Genomic DNA, 15,681 nt, shown 5'->3' with positions numbered 1-15,681 from the left:
TTTTTGCTTTGTTTTTGTTTTTTTCTTGAAAGGCTGTTGCAGTTTGGACAGCTGCTTTATCACCCAACCCTACCCGGGAGAAGGAATCAAAAGTAGAAACAGATTTAATAGAACAGTAATAGTAATAATAATGAACTAACATTAACCCCAAAAGCCCAACACTAAAGTAAGATACAAAATCACACTCAGCTCCAGACAGCAGTCTAGAGCTGTGCCCTCCTAGCAGTGCAGGCTGAATGCCAGCACTGAGCACAACAGCTCCAGTGAGAAGGTGACAGTCACAGCAGCCAAGGAGGCAGCCTCAGGCAGGGGACCACAGATGAGACAGACAAGACCCTCTCGGGAAGGCAGCCACGGTATCAGAAAAAAAACCAAAAAACATCCCTGCAAACTTCCTGATTTATGGGTGGCAGTTAAGGTATGGAATACTTCAGCTGGCCAGCCCTGCTCTGGGCTTTGCCACTCCCAGCCCACTGCATCTGCATGGCTCAAAACTACCCTGACCTTGGTCACTACACAAACCCACATACCACAGCATCTTATCTCTCTGTTCTCACAGAATTAGTCTGCAAACTGTCAAAACTACAGCTTCTCTCAAAAGAAAAACTATTTTATAATTCTGTCTCAGCAAAATAAGGACAGGGGTTTATTTATTCTACCTTAATACACACACAGTCCGAGTCCTGCATGAAGTCTGGAAAAGTTAGTGCTGTTAAGTATCTTTCTGTTGTCACAGATCATGGTCGGCATGAAAGAGCTTACGTCTATTTAGAAACAGAAAATATGTTCCTGAAAATCTCTCCTTCCAACTACCAACAATCCAAGGATAGTATGCCATCCTGATTGGGTTAGTTACAACCATTTCAATATTGTTTCATGTTGTATTTCACTGCTGATTTTATTAAAAGAAACAACAGCAACAAAAAACAAAAACAAAAAACCCAAACCAAACAAAAAACTAATATTTGGCTGCAAGATTGTTTGTTTCAGTTTCTCTTCCCAGATTTTTTTTTGCCATATCTGTAGAAAAATTCTTACCTAAGTTTGTAGTAAAACCTACTACAAAAATTACAATATAACTTTTCTCCTCAAGCAACAGATAGTTTCCTTCAAGTTTTGCAAACTACACTTAAGATAAATAGAACTAATTTGGTTTTGCAATACTTCTAAAAAATCTCCAGCCTGAAGAAACTCACAAATTACGCATGTTAAACACAAGAGAAGAATGCTTTTGTTAGATTAGTTCACCCCTGTACCTGTTTTGACTGCAAGAGCTATAACGCTCAACTTTTGCAAAGCAGATAACATATATAGGTTAAACAGAAAAATAGACACTCTTTTACTAGAAAAGTTCAACATGTGCCAAACCAATTTATCTAAGAAAAAGCAGCTTTCCCATTAAGTTCCAATGAAAACCTTTAAAGAGAAAGGACAGTAAAGATAACTATTGAAAAAAAAAAATTAACGTTTTTTAATTATTCCAAATGCAAACACTTCATATCTCACTCTTTAGTTCTTGGGCAAGGAGGAGTTGAGAAACTCTATCACTTTGGCAAGCAGCTGAACTATATAAAAAAAAAAAAAAAATAAAAAATCTTTTACATGCAATTGTAACCTCAAGCCCATAGGTAAAGTTGGTGATTGATAGGGAGCCAGTTGCTTGGAAGTTCACACACAGGCTTTCCTAAAATACTTCATCAGCTACCAGAAGAACACCATTAATCTAAAAATTATAACCTCCCTAGCTCTGAACACAGCAATTACAAGTTGGCAGTGTTTGTAATGGGATTCCTTAACAAAGTATAGAGACGTAAATAATGTGCAATAAACATCAGTTAGAAGTGAGTATTTTCTGTTCACAGCAGCAGCAAAAGGGTAAAAAGTTGAGATCATGACTTAAGATTTGAGTTATTACCAAAACAAGAGGTAAGAGAAGACTGCTTGGACCAAGATTTAGAATTTAACTCCTGTAAATCCAAAAGGCAGCAAGAGGTCCTGCTTAACTGTTGTTACACACCCCCACCTGAGACAAGTTCTTCCCAGAAAGAACACTGCACCTGTAAGAAGCGTGTGGTTATCTTTGTCCTTTTTACTATTTCTGAAACAAATACATCTGTATTTTTAAAACTCATTGTTCTAAAAAATTCTTTACACTGTACACTAAAAGGAAATTAATACCGACAAACCAAACGATATAAATCAGATTAGCAGCTTCCTTATTGTCCTTTATCACTGTCTTTATTAAATAGATAAAAACCACAAAGTGCTAGCATTTTATGCATCTCAAGTTTCAATGGGTAACTTTCTTCTGGGGCACTCCAATAGGGTTGCAGACCACACTGAATTTCATGATAAAAGCTGTATGTAGCCATTTTTCCTTCCTTGCAACACTACCCACTAGTAACATTTTAACGAGTGAACTTGCTTAACAGAAAGCAATTTCTTACATTTAATGGAATACATCTGCTCTTTAAATTCTCTTTAAATGGCAATACTGGACTATATAGAGGAGCCTAGAGTACAGCATTTCCTTTCTAGGTTAAGTTTTTTCTATTTTATTATATACTTCCAGTGCATATGAATGAGCTGGAATCTCAAAGCCACAGTGCCTGACTAGCAGCAGACAAAAAAAGAAGACAACCTGGAGCATGAAAGAAATGGGGTTTAACAAATCACACAGACTAGTGCTGCATTACTAATTTCACAACGTGAACTATACCAGTGAAAAACAAATTTCATACTAATTTTCAAATGGGTGACAAATTAGAAAAAGTTAATGTGTAGTAAGTTAGAGAATTCAAGTTGCAATAAAGTGTACTTAGCTATCAGGTATGACCTCATTGGACCAGTCACTGAAGCAGGTATCATGAACTCTGTTTAGATATAGTTAAATAAAAATTTTGACCTCACAGATAGAAGTGTACAATTGAAAGTGTTATTTCTTAAAATTAAAAAGAGTTATGGGTTTAGAATGAAGCTTTGGTTGCATGTCATGCTGCAAAGGTGGGATTAATTTACACGGTTAAGTGTGTAAAAACTTTGTAATTTAGTGGTAGCATACCAAAATATCTCTTCTACACAATAACCACTTAAATTCAGTATCTGATTCTTGTTTACTTAGCTCTCCATGGGTAACACTGAGAGATGGCTAATGATGAGCTTATACCAGCTTTGTTTTGAATAATGCCTCTGGGTCTGCCTAATCAAACCTCTTCCATGTCGTGACTTCAACAGTCAAAGGTGTTTTTTTGTGACTGACACAGCATGCCTGCAGACATCTGTCAAACTAATGTGATTTTCCCACTGTATAGTTTCTTTTTGAGGTCCAAAATAAATTCCACTGGGGAAGTACTTCCATACTAAAAACACTTTCAGGAAACAGCACAGCTATATCAACTACAGTGCACTGGTACAGCCCTGAAATAACAGATGAGCTTTACTCTGTGCTGCCTGATGGGCTTCAACAGGAGCACGAGCAAAGAGGACCACCACACCTAGCTGGCTTTTAACATTCTTCACAGAAGTTTAATGCCTGGAAGACTTCTGTGTTTACTGCACTCCATTTAATGCTGACAGAAACAGCCTGCCTATATGTGAGTGTTACACATAAGCATTCTCAAACTGCTAGAGACAAGGATCAGAATTAAAGATCAAGTCTATTGAGTTAGCATTTCACAGAAGAAAATGAAGCAGGTACCAAATCCTGTATGAATAGCTGATCCCGGCTACCTTCCTACTATGAGCAGGTGCCAAGCTCCTTTACAAAATCACATTTTCCATAATGTGCAGGAATACTTGTTTGGTCATAGGGTGTATTTACATGACAATTTTTAATGAAGCCACTGGGCCACTGCACCAGACATTCCCACACTCTTGCATCAAATGATGTAATAAAGTTACAGAGAAAAATGCAGTACATTAAATGAACTGTACTGGTAGGAATTCAGTACATATTGCAATTGCTTGAACTAAGGAACTGATATCACAAAATAAGCATCATCAATTCCACTTAAAGTAACAATTGCATAGTTACTACACAACCAACTCCCTATGTCTCTTGTTTGTGATAACTTCTTTGCATTCTTGGCTCATCTCCATTATAAACTGATTACAGCTTAGACTATTTTGAATTCTCTGCAGCAGCTGCCTTTTTAATTGCATTTTTTCTCTTTATGTTTCACCTCACCTATACACCTCTTTCTCCATTCTTCCCTTGTGTGCACAACTTGCGACACTTCAATGTTACCAATCTATTGCCCCAAAGGTGCTGGGAATTCTGATAGACACAAAACTAATCCTGAACAAAACATTAGTAGTAATACTAATAGAATAATAACAGTAGTAATACTAAGCCACACTCTAGGCAAAGACAATTGGTTGTCTCATCAGGTCATTCTAAAGGCAGTGTTACTTAGCTAACACTACATTTCTTTCCAACTTACTCCCACTCCTAAATCCAGTAGTGTTTATCCTGTAGCAATTTCAGATGTTTTTATTGCTCTGTAGAGCTCCTCCATCTCAGCAGTATAAGCCTAACCAGCTGTTTGTGGGTTGCACATCTACCAAAGAGATTCAATAAGCTGCTGTGCCCACTGACAAATCCTTGGTTGGTAAATGCTTACTCTGATTTGCAATACTTAAAACATGACAAGAAGTTGAACAGGATTAAATAACTCACTAGTCTGTCTGCAAGGCACATTTGCTATAGTCAAAGTGACTCTTAAGTTCTTTACATCCCCAAGGACTAAAAATCATTTCAGGTTCTGTAGAAAGCAAGACTTAACAATAACATTTTAAAATTACCTCAAGAGCTGATTTTAAGTACTGCAGCAGACTAATAACATATAACCATTTCTTCCCTACTTAGTAATTTATAAAATGTAAAACATTTCTCAGAATGTTTAATGGATGTACAGTAATTATAGCAACTGTTCTATTTTCTTGGCTCCTCACATAAATTCTTCATAAGGTAAGAAGGAGACTTAAAACAGTTGTCCCATAATTTCATGAGAGATGTAGGCAGGCTATAATACATTAAATGAGAATGCTCTTACTACCCTACCAAACTACCCTGTTCCCTTAAAATAGATTTCATTTTATGCAAAGTAATTTCAATAGCTTGGAGCCATTACAGGTTACTGAAAGGTAAGCACTTTCATGAGGGTGGGGAATACCTTGTCCAGAACACATCAGGCATGTGATCAACAACTTACTCCCAGGACCACAATATCCTATAGCACTAGCTAGGTTGACAAAACAAATTAACATAATCAAAAAGTACCAAGATTTTTCTTATCCAATTATTTCTTCTTCAATTGTGAAACTGAAGGAAAAATCATGCTGTTCTCTACTAGCTGGAAAGTAGCTGACTAAAAAATGTTTTACATAACAAAACACTGTATCTACATTATCCTTAGATACTGGAGATTGCCATACAACAGTTTCTAAGACAGCACCACCCTTTGCTTCAGCAATTATTTTCTTCTAAGTCAGATGCACTTGAAATTTAACAGGAGTAAAACCTCACCTTAGACAGAAACCCCCTGTTTGAAAAAATGTAAATACAGTTATGTCAACTCATGATGTGACTGAGGTGAACACAACTGCTCTTATGCAAGTCAGTTTCAATGACACACAGACCACTGCGAGGTCTCCAACATCACTTATTTAACAGTCTTGTGTTCCTCCTTGGTTGCTTTTAGTCAGCGCTGTCTTATCCACACAGCCACATGTCTCCCTGTCCCCATCCTCCACATTTTTTTCCCCTCTCAAATAGCCTACTGTTTTTAAGGATTATTTATGTAGAGTGCATGGCCACAGGTGACACAGATAACAAATGCATAGCTAGCAGACATTCTTGCTTTCTCTTGCTTGGATAAAGATCCTCTTTTTAAGCTCTAAAAAAATAAAAATAAAATAAAATTACATTATTTCAACATTACCAAAGTGCATGCAACTCAAAATACCACCTCATCTTAATACGGTTATATTTTTCCCTTCTCAAATTCAGAAGAACATGACAAAAGGAAGACTGAGGCAAAGAAACTTGCAATAGTTAGAGAAGCACATTCACTATTTAGTATCACAGCTTATTTGACCCCCACAGTTAACTACTCATCCATTCATCCAGTGGACTAAAGTTTTTTTCTGATCTTTTTGTGCAACAGTATGTCACATTCTCCCTTTTTTTTACAGGACTGTCAATTCCTATAACTTCTACCATTTGGAAGCTTCTGAAAAAAATATTTGATAAGCTCAGACCAAAGGATTGAAATTCACATGAGAGATGTATGCATCACCTAAGTTGCTCTTCAGTCTGTTGAGAATGCTCACAATTTTCCAAAATTTAAATGTCAAGCTGTGTGCTATTTGATAAACACATTGTCCAGAGGAGAAAAAAAAAAAAAAAAAAAGATTTTTATTTAAGAATCCAATTAAAATAATTAATTATACTGATAGCTACTTACTGAAAACCAAGTATCCTCTTCCAATCCATGCAACCCCTCCCCAAGGAGCTACTACTCTTTTCAGTTTAACTTTCATTGGAAAAGGCAAAGAACGACTCGTAGCTTCTCAGGCAGAACTCTCTGTAACCTATCTCCAGACACGGAAACGCCAGCAGGTATATGTATTTGCTTCCACTTGTGGAAGTGTAATGGTCTGCCCTGCAGAATGCAAAATCTCTTTCCAATGAGAAGCGGAAATGCAATCTTGAAACAAAATATTAGTATCCTTTTCAGTCTGAAAATAAAACATTTTGGTAGTCTTTCTGCCAGGAGAGCTTGCTGATGCTACAAAGTAGACACACAGATCACACAAAAATCTCTCTCCAGGTGACCCTTGGGATACGTGTGGCCCATTTAATATCTTCATTTGGAAAGAGACTCAACTAAGTGGAAGGAGTTGAAGCTTTTACATCCCATTTAAAGGAAACCCAAAAAGTAAACACCAAATTATTTACCTAACCAAGCGCATCAGCATTGAGAGGCTCTTTTATTTAGGTAACTTAATAGGCACAGTTCGAACTTCTTCCTAGTGTTGCAGGCAAGCCAGGCTATAGTTAGCAGCAACGCCTTTCAACATGCACCACCACAGAAAAGAAGAGCAGAGGAAAGCGAGCAGGAATTAAACGCCAGAGAAACGCTGCTCTCGTTCATCCTCGAACTGCAACGCGCACACACGCACAGAGAGAGGCTCCGGCGCTCCACCGCTGACACGGCAGGAGCCGCCGCCGCCGCCGCCGCCCGGGCAGCCGCTCCGACCCGGGCAGGCTCGGCCGAGAGCCCGGCTCCCTCCTCACCGGCCCCGAGGCGCGGCCCCTTTGTTCGGGGTGAAGGCGCGGCCGCGCAGCGCTCATCCCGCCGCAGGTGCGGGCGTTGGCCGCTGTCACCCCGCACCCGCAGGACGCGGCGGTGGGGACGCCGCACCTGCCTCAGCCTCACGCCGCCGCTCCCGCGGCAACAGGAGGCGGTTGGACCCCGCCGCCCCCACACCCCGACAGCTCCGCCGTCCCCTCCCCGCTCCCCTCAGCGCCCCGGCGGGCAGCGACAGGCCCGGGGCGGGAGATCCCCAAGGTGGACGCCCGTAACCTTCAGGGAGCGGCCGGGTGACGAGGGCCGGGCCCCCGCGGGAGGCTCTGAGCCCCGCCCGGGGAAGCGCCAGCCTCTCCCCACACCCCAGGGTGGGGCCGGCAGGCACAAACCACCGGCCAGGGGTGACGGGGCAGTAGCCGCCCACCCATCGCCGACCCCCGGGATGTGGAAGTGCAACGGGGTCGGGGCCGTCAGGCGCCCCAACCCCGCCGCCCTCCCGCTTCCCCCGCAGCGGAGCTCTCCCGCGGCAGCCGGCAGGGAGAGGGTCACCGCCCCAGCGCTCTCTCCCTCCCCAATCTCAGTGGCGGAGCGCCAGACCGCCTCCCCACCGGGCCCGTTCCTCCCGGGATGCCCCCCGCGCTTACCTGTGTCGGCAGAGCAAGCTCCCCTACCCGCCGGAGGAGCGAGTGAGGCGGGCGGGCGGGCGAGTGGAGTCCCTGATGCCGCCTGGCACCGCCCCCGCGCGCACAGCCGGCGGCGCGCGCGGCCCGCGGCGGAGGGCGGGGCGGGGCGGGGCCTGCGGGCGCCGCAGAGGCAGCGGCGTCACCGGGGGCGCGCGGACCCGCCCCCGCGCCGCGCGAGGCGGAGGCGGGCAGGCGGCCGCGCGTGCTTCGGGCGGCGAGAGGCACCGGGACGGGGGGGGGGCGGGGGTGGGAAGAGAGGGAAACGGGGAGGGAAACGGAGGGAGGAGCCGGGGGGAGCGGGGGGCAAAGCCGCCGGTGAGCACGCGCGGGGCGGGACCCGCTTCCGGCAGAGGGCGGGGCGGGCGGCGGGGCTCCCGCTTCCGGCGTTCCGGGGGTGAAGCCGGGCCCCGCCCAGGAGGGGCGGGAGAGAGCCGCTGCTCAACCGAGCTCAAGGGGCGGTTCTCGGCTCCAGCCGCTCCCCCGGACCCGGTCAGCGGTGTTTGAGGGGCGCGGGCGGTCGGGGGCCTGATGGCGGCAGAGCCGCTGCTTGTCCTCCGGCTTGGTTTCGGCCGAGTTTAACGCCGTAGCTCCGTGTCCGCTCCTCCTTCCCCCCAGCTAATCCCCGCTCTGGCGAGTAGGTGCGGCATGTTCTGCCGTGGTAAGGAGATAAGATCCGGACATCTGTCGCTGGATTTATCAACACAATTATTTTTAGTGATGGAAGCAGAACGTGAGCTTTCCTCCAGGGACAAGCAGAAGCCGGGGAAACATTTGAGATACAGAGTTTAGGAAGAATTATCGCTGGCAGAAGGGAACACGGGGATTGTTGGGGGGTGGTGTTTTATACTGATGGAGCAATCCATTCATGAATGATTTTAGAGATGCCAGACAAAACAGGGAGATGGGGGGGAGAGTTTCTACATCAGTAACAATAACTAAAATAAAACAAACGGTGCCTTAACAACTCTATCTTTCACTGTTAAATCATTTACCGAAATGCGGGCTTTGTGTAAACACAGTGTGATTTTAACTAACTTTAGATGACGGATCCCAACCTAAGCATAATAGCGAAATTGACTGCTCGGTATGTGTTTTAGCAGACTGTCACCATTCAGAAATTATGCAAATTGGTTTGACCCCTCCACTTCACAATTACTTGGCTGAAAGTAGTTCCTAAGTTTGGAATTTCCAGTTTTTATCATCTCAGCTGGAAATCCTTGACCTCAGTGTTCACATCATACAGCCATTGGGCTCTATTAACAAAGTAGGTGCACTTTAATTTCTCTTTATTTCTTTCCTTCTTTCCTTCTTTCTTTCTTTCCCTCCCACTTTCTCTTTTTCTCTGTCGTTTTCTCTCTCTTTCTTCCTCTCTCTCTCTCTCTTTTTTTTTTTTTTTTTTTTTTTTTTTTTTGTCTGCTTGGTTTTCTGCAGATTCTGACATCTCAGACATTTGGCCAAGTTTTAGTCCCATCTCTCTCCAGGGTTTAGTTTTTTATTTCTGTTGGCCTCATATTGCAGCTTGAGCTAATTTTTGCATATTCCACAGGATCTGAGAAACCAGTAGCAATAAAGGATCAATCACGATGCAGCTCGTTCTGATTAAAATACCTACTTTTATACTTTTTCTTATACTTTTATACTCATATATGCAAAGAAATGTTGGATTCTGCTAAATCGAGGGGGAAAAAAGGAGGAGGAAGCTGATAATAATGCATCATCAGAACAACCCAAATGAGTCAAAACTTTCTTGAGATTTCATTTCCAGATATCTGCGTGCTAGCTATGATTAACCCTTTGCTGAGAGCATGCAAATGTTGCAAGAGTCTTAATGTGACCCGGTACACATATTGATTCAGGGGCCTTCAGGAAAGCCTCTCCTAATTTCTGCAGCCCTTTGACTATCTATACACCACATTACTCCTTAATACATATTCCAGGCTGAAAGATTGGCTGAATCATAGTTAAGGTATCATTAATGCTGTGGTCTGCACACATTCAATATATCCTAATGCACAGAGAAGCCCAGAATACGATGTTAATTTTGCCTCCAGTGGTTATTCCATCTTCAACATCTGCATTCAGTCATGCTCTGAAATCACAAAGTTTTAAGGAACATTAGTTACAGAGAAGGTGTCCCTGGCAGTTAACAAAATGCTTGTGCTGTCACTCCTCTTCCCCCTCTCTTGTTCCCTCCATTTCTTGACCAGTAGTTGCACCCCTCCCCTTCAAACTGTGTGGAGAGAAAGGAAGCCCCGTTGCTGGAGTTTGGATCATGCATAAAGAGGATCAAAAATGTTCTTTTAGTCATTGGTGTTTTGGTTCAGATCAGGAGTGCACCTCTGAGACTAAGCTCTTGATTGTCCTGACTTACTCTCCATTGCTTTCCACCGTAGAGAGGTCTTGGAAGAGGAAATTGGATTTGTGTAGGATGGGACGATGAGATGTGCTGCAGGAGTGCCCTTCAGGCACTTCTACTGCTATTGGACATTCTCTCATGGGACCAAAATAACCTTCTCCCTGTGTAATACATGCAATGTGGTTGCCCGGTCCTTGATGCCAAATGTTTCACTCTACAGAAATGTCCCTTTTGCACCATAACACTTGCCAGTAGATGTGTCCTTTGTTCTTTTGATCTCCTATTTGGATTGTCTTTTTTGAGACAATGAGTGTAATTTTATTTTGAATTTTTGTTCCATGGCCCAAGCTACATAGCACAATGCAGTAAAACACAGTTTTATATATGACAGTATAGTGTCAGCCTCATCCTCTGTGAAATGTCCCCTAGGGCCTTGCCTAAACTAAGTGGAAAAAAATGTGCTCTTTAATCCAAAACTAGCAGAAATATTTCTGTGCAAATGCACTACATTAATATTTTGTGTTCAATTTCTAGCAAGTGAGACCCTAGTGAGAGCATCTCTGTAGCCCCCATGATGTTTCAGGGCATGACTTTGGCTCCTCAGTGTAAGAGAGCAACTTGTCAGGGAAGAACAGGTATTGCAACTATCCCACTCTATTGTCCACATAGGAACTTGGTGTTGGGCAGCCCAAGGTAGCAGCAAGTTTAAATTGCTCAATGCTCTCTGCTATAGTGGGCACCTACAACCTTATAGACAGTGTATCAGACATTTGCAATGTGGCCCTAAGGAGGTCTGCAGTGATTGCCCTTTGTTATGTATTAGCATATGTGACAGCACAGCTCTGCATGTAAAATACTTGCAGAGAAAAATTATAAAGTGTAATTAAGCAGAGATGTAATCAATTGTGTGCTGCTAGAATTTGCATTGTGTACCAAAATACAACTAAGCAATCAACCGATACTGGAAAAAATTTCGTTTCTTTTAAAGAGCTAAAGATGTGATGGGTGTGTCAGACAAAAGAAGTGCACATCTCTAGGAAAAAACATTGATATGCCACTTTGATATCCCTTTCCCAGGGAACAGTAAATACTTGTTCCTTTTACTTTAGCATACATTCTACGGCACACAAGATATATCTAAAGTATTCATAATATAACACTGTAATTTTACCTTAGATTTCTCTTGACACGAATGAACTATGTTATTTGGAAAACCATCTTACCACACCTAAAACATCTATTCTTCCCTCAAGACCTCAATGAATCTTCTGGGGTGAGAGAGACTTCATTTTTCTAAAGGATAAATAGGACAGGAAAAAAAAAAATGGTTTTTGAAGACACCCTCCTATTTCAGCCCATCGATTAGCCTGGCATCTGCTGGGTCTGTGGGTGTGTGGGCTTTTGTGTGGTGAAGCATTCCTGAACTGAAATCAATATAGGGAACTAGGGTTTCCTGGTATTACAGGTAATTTCTTCTCTTTTATGCTGATGGCATAACTGTATGAGAATTTATTATAAAACGTTTTATTACAGATGCATAAGAATGCATGAAATTAATTTGTGATTTAATAGTGTTCCTAAGTAGAGGACTAAAGGAAAGAAACTACCCAGTTCAAGTCCACCTTATATTCTGGGGAAAATAATCCCTCCCCTGCTAACAAAAGAAAGAGCAAGAAGCTTTCTCTGGCCTCCAGTTTGTAGCAGTTGTAAGAAATCATAAGTGTCAACAACTAAAGCATATAGCAAACTGTTGCTTGGCTTGTTATGCTTGGTTTATTGGTCAGGTTTACGGGACACACTATGCTTGAGACATATAACTGATGTGCCCAAGTGCAGATGTCTTACGTAGCTCCCACTTGATGCAGCAGAGCGTGGTGGCAGCCTTGAAAAGGGGCATGTACTGGGGGGTTGAATCTCCCTCAGAGTGTGCCTGTTTCTCTCAGAGAAACCATCAGGAGAATCTGGTGTGACAAAGCTTATTTTAGTACCTGCTGCTAGGCAAAACAACTCCAAGTTTTAGGGAGCAACTTACTGGACTGGGATTAAGGCAATTTTAATTCTGCTCGGTGATGATTTTGGTTGGGATAGAGTTAATTGTCTTCATAGTAGCTTGCATGGGCCTATGTTTTGGACTCATGGTGAAAACAGTGTTGATAACACCGGGTTGTTGTCCTTATTCCTGAGCAGTTCTTAGACAGCGTCAAGGCCTTCTCTGCTTCTCACGCTACCTCAGTAGGGAGAGGGTTGGTGGTGCACAAGAAGCTGGGAGGGAATGCTTGCTGGGGCAGCTGACTCCATTTGACCAACGAGATATTTCACACCGTACAACATCCTGCTCAACACATAAAGCTGGGGGAAGAAGAAGGACGGGGCTGAGATTCGGAGCCAGGGTGTTTGTCTTCTCAAGTAACTCTTGCGTGTGAGGAAGCCTGGCTTTCCTGAAGATGGATGAACATCTGCCTGCTGATGGGAAGTAGTGAATGGATTCTTTGCTTTGCTTTGCTTGTGCGCGGGACTTTTGCTTTACTTTTTAAACTGTCTTTATGTCAGCCCATTAACTTTCCCACTTTTACCCTTCCCATCTCTTCCCCATCCCACCAGGACAGAGTGAGTGAGTGGCTGTGTCGTGCTTAGTTGCTGGCTGGGGTTAAACCACAAGTTAACTCTCACAGTGTTACTAAATCTGCTTCAGTCTTGGCCAGTCCACTGTCCCTCCATTTCCCATGCCAACTTTCATCTCCCTTTTATATTTTGAGGTTCAACTCTATGAGGTAGCAGTCGTATTTATTTTTCTATGCTTTTTTAGCACATGCAACCCAGGGAGTATTTTAGTGATGTGCAGAGATAAGCATCAGCTATTCTCAAAATGAAGCAATCCAATTCAGATTCTGAACATTACAAATCAACACACATACAAAGGTAGTGTGGGCATTTGCTCATACTATTCTTGCTCAATGCAAGGACATCTTAATCTGTCATCTGACAGTGGAGCTTCCCATCATCTGTAACTGTCTCCAAACCTGTCACACCTCTCCCTACACTTGCAAACAAATACTTACTCCCTAAAATCAAGATAGTGGGATCACCATAATAAGCAGTTGGATAATGAGATACCTGCATTTGCTTAGCTCTATTAGTTGTTGAAATGACATTATTCTCAGTTCTCCATCTGAGCTAGTCATGATGCTAAGCAATCGTAGCTTTCTTACCACTTAAAAAATATAATCTATTCACAAATGCTTTGTGTCGATAGAGAAGGTGCAGTGAAGTGACTTGAATGACAATCAGAGGGTAATAATGAGTGTGCAGTCATTCATCTTGCTATTCAACAGAGCTAGGAGAAGTTACATGATTCTAGTAGGTGACTGGGAATCTGGAAACCTGAGATTTGAGGGTTACAACACACTTGCTTTATAAGAGATTAGAACAGAGAAAAACAGTAGGAACATAGTTAAGGAATTACCAAATGTCTAAAACTATACAGGCACTAAATATATATAATACAATGTTTATAATATGTATGTATAACAAGTTCACAGTTTAATTAGTTTTGATTTTAAAACAGATGATATGAAAAGCAGCATCACATTGCTTAGCCAATATAGAACAATCAATGTAAAATACATACTTTATATGGAGCACCTGTCTTCATGTCACTGATGTAACATCTTTAATTTTAATTTTTTGGGATTGAGCTTCTTTATAGTCTTTCCTTGCCTTTCCCGAAAAATGTGTCTTTCCCATGTACTATTTGACTGAAATCAGTATTTGCCACTGAGTGCTGTTTCTTTTTTCAGTCTGCATGATATATAATCCATGCCCTGATATATATTTAATCAGAACACTTAAGCCTAACAATCATCTCCAAACCAATATCGGTTTAAAATAGCTCAAAGTAGACCTACAGTCGTGTCACTTTTCTCTCATGAAAATAACACAAAAAATATTGTAAAAATATTATTCTATCCTTATTTTTATTTATATTAATATTTTTCACGTGTTCTTTGTATCTTTTCTACTTTCCATATCCTTCTTCATCTATAGTTCTTGTTTTTCATATTTTATATGATTTGATACTTGATGTTTTATACATGTCTTTACAGCCTTTCCTCTTGTGTTTCTATAGTAATCTTCCCCATCTCTCTCCTGCTTACTTCAGATGTCCATAGCCATAGATGTCCATAGCTTGGTCATGAGTGCTGCATCTGTGGCCATCTTCAGGAGTCACATCCTCTCCTCATCTCTCTGCTTCCCAGTCTGGAAAAACAAGATAATTAAGATGGACTCCTTTGTGGTTAGCTTTGAGACTTTGAGACTAAGAAGAGTCTTAGAAAGATGAGCTATGGGATAAGCAAAATATATTCTGTTATGAACACCAGTTATTGTGTCACCTGAAAACTTGTAACAGGAAAATCTGTGCATGTGAAGCCAGCACCTCCCGTGTTCTCTCATGAAATTGCTCAAATCTCAGTTATTTGTCCCAGATGCCTTTGGAAAAATAGTCAAACAATAAGTACTTGGCGATTATAATGTTATTGTCAAACAGAAATAAAATATCAAGCTACATCTTGGCTACGCTCTGAGGAAAAGATTTTCCCTCTCAGGAAATGGATTTCTACATCCATGACCATTTGCTAAGAACCTACTTTTCTGTTCTCTGTCTATACAGCCTTTGGCATTGAAGGATTTTAACCACTTTCAGTGAAGGAGCAGGAGACAGTCAAAGTCTGCTAGTGTTAAGTGCCTCAGACTACAGTGCCAGAAGTACTATTCTTCACAATATTTCACAATAAGTTGTGAAGTAAAACTGATTCAGTGAACTAAAATGTGGACACCAACATTCTGATTTTATTCTTGGGGACAAAATATTTACACTCCATAACCGTGGAGATGATATAGAGAGTGAAGGAAAGATAACAAAAAATATGGTAGTACTTAGGGGTTGTGAAGCCGTGAACTATAGCCCATATCAGTCTAAGCTATGGTTCATAAAAGCTAAGCAGCACTGGATTTAGCCTGCCTAGATGGAAGAACAGCCATGATTAATAAAAAAAAATTCTTTTGATGCTCACTGTTTTTCATAAACACTGATTCATGTTCCAGTTACAGGCCCATTTTATAGATGTATCACTGCTGATCAGTTTAAAATCCTGTGGCACTGTGAAATTGAGAATGTCCCTGCCTACTGCAGGGGGGTTTGGACTAGATGATCTTCAGAAGTCCCTTCCAACCCAAATGATTGTATGATTCTGTGAAATAACACAATATTCCCTCTGATCCCCTAACCAGGTGTCAATTCAGATAGTCACAGTGACACCTCTGAAACATC

General features: G+C 42.0%; 2 protein-coding genes across 2 annotated transcripts in view; one reads left to right on the top strand and one right to left on the bottom strand.

The window, feature by feature from the left end:
- RALA (RAS like proto-oncogene A) overlaps nucleotides 1-8,099 on the bottom strand; it is a 30,034-nt gene extending 21,935 nt beyond the window's left edge. The window contains exon 1 of the mRNA XM_071736150.1: nucleotides 7,958-8,099. The gene's annotated coding sequence lies outside the window, so the exon portion shown is untranslated. The remainder of the gene's footprint in view (nucleotides 1-7,957) is intronic.
- A 2,824-nt stretch (nucleotides 8,100-10,923) lies between these two features.
- Nucleotides 10,924-15,681, top strand: part of LOC139792913 (mediator of RNA polymerase II transcription subunit 1-like) — a 23,175-nt gene continuing 18,417 nt past the window's right edge. The window contains exons 1-2 of the mRNA XM_071736882.1: nucleotides 10,924-10,987; nucleotides 12,540-12,674. Of these exons, the coding sequence (XP_071592983.1) occupies nucleotides 10,924-10,987; nucleotides 12,540-12,674 (199 nt within the window). The remainder of the gene's footprint in view (nucleotides 10,988-12,539; nucleotides 12,675-15,681) is intronic.

Source organism: Heliangelus exortis, chromosome 2, assembly GCF_036169615.1.
Source record: "Heliangelus exortis chromosome 2, bHelExo1.hap1, whole genome shotgun sequence".
NCBI classification, from domain to species: Eukaryota; Metazoa; Chordata; class Aves; order Apodiformes; family Trochilidae; genus Heliangelus; species Heliangelus exortis.
This window is presented reverse-complemented; position numbering and strand designations above follow the sequence as displayed.